The 604-nt window shown below is 57.1% G+C and overlaps 1 protein-coding gene across 1 annotated transcript in view; it reads right to left on the reverse strand.

Annotated features, from left to right (window-relative positions):
* The window catches only part of DHRS3 (dehydrogenase/reductase 3), a 47,197-nt gene extending 46,912 nt beyond the window's left edge, over positions 1-285 (reverse strand). The window contains exon 1 of the mRNA XM_008073460.2: positions 3-285. Within this exon, the coding sequence (XP_008071651.1) occupies positions 3-197 (195 nt within the window). The 5' untranslated portion in view covers positions 198-285. The remainder of the gene's footprint in view (positions 1-2) is intronic.
* Between the last annotated feature and the right edge of the window lie 319 nt (positions 286-604).

The following is a 604-nucleotide window of genomic DNA, read 5'->3' on the forward strand; positions in this document are numbered from 1 at the left end:
ACCTTCCTGGCGCCGCGGTCCGCGAACTCGCGGGCGAGATGCCGCCCGATGCCTCTCCCGCCGCCGGTGATGAGGACGTTCTCCCGCGACAGGTCCCGCAGCTTGGCGGGCAGTACCAGCCCGACGGCCGCTTTCGCCACCAGGTAGATCATCTGCAGAGGGAACACCACCAGCGCGCCCAGCCATTTCCACACCATCCTCCGCGCCGCGGAGCCGGGCGGGGGGCGAAACTCCCCGGTCCGAGCCAAACAGAAATTTCAAAACAAAACAAAACAAAACAAAAAAAACACAACGACGACAAAAAAGCAAAAGCAAAAACCAAAACAGAAAACCGAACAATAATAAATAACCCGAGTAAGGGGAGAGGTGTCCCACCTGCAGTCACCTCTTCCCAGATGCAAAGCACCGGGTGAGGGGGGGCGGGAAAAAGATAAAGTCTCTGGGGGAGAAAACGCGTCTCAGAAGGTTGGGACGGTAGGAGAGGTGGAGGGGAAGCCGGAGGTGGAAAGTTCTAACAAGAAGTTTCTTGCCCCGGCAGCCGTTTCGGCTGGGGAATTCTCAGGTAATGTTTACAGACTGACAGAGGAGTTTAGGCAGGAGAAGG

Source organism: Carlito syrichta, unplaced genomic scaffold (genome assembly GCF_000164805.1).
Source record: "Carlito syrichta isolate Samal-C Ts95f unplaced genomic scaffold, Tarsius_syrichta-2.0.1 Scaffold315850, whole genome shotgun sequence".
NCBI lineage: Eukaryota > Metazoa > Chordata > Mammalia > Primates > Tarsiidae > Carlito > Carlito syrichta.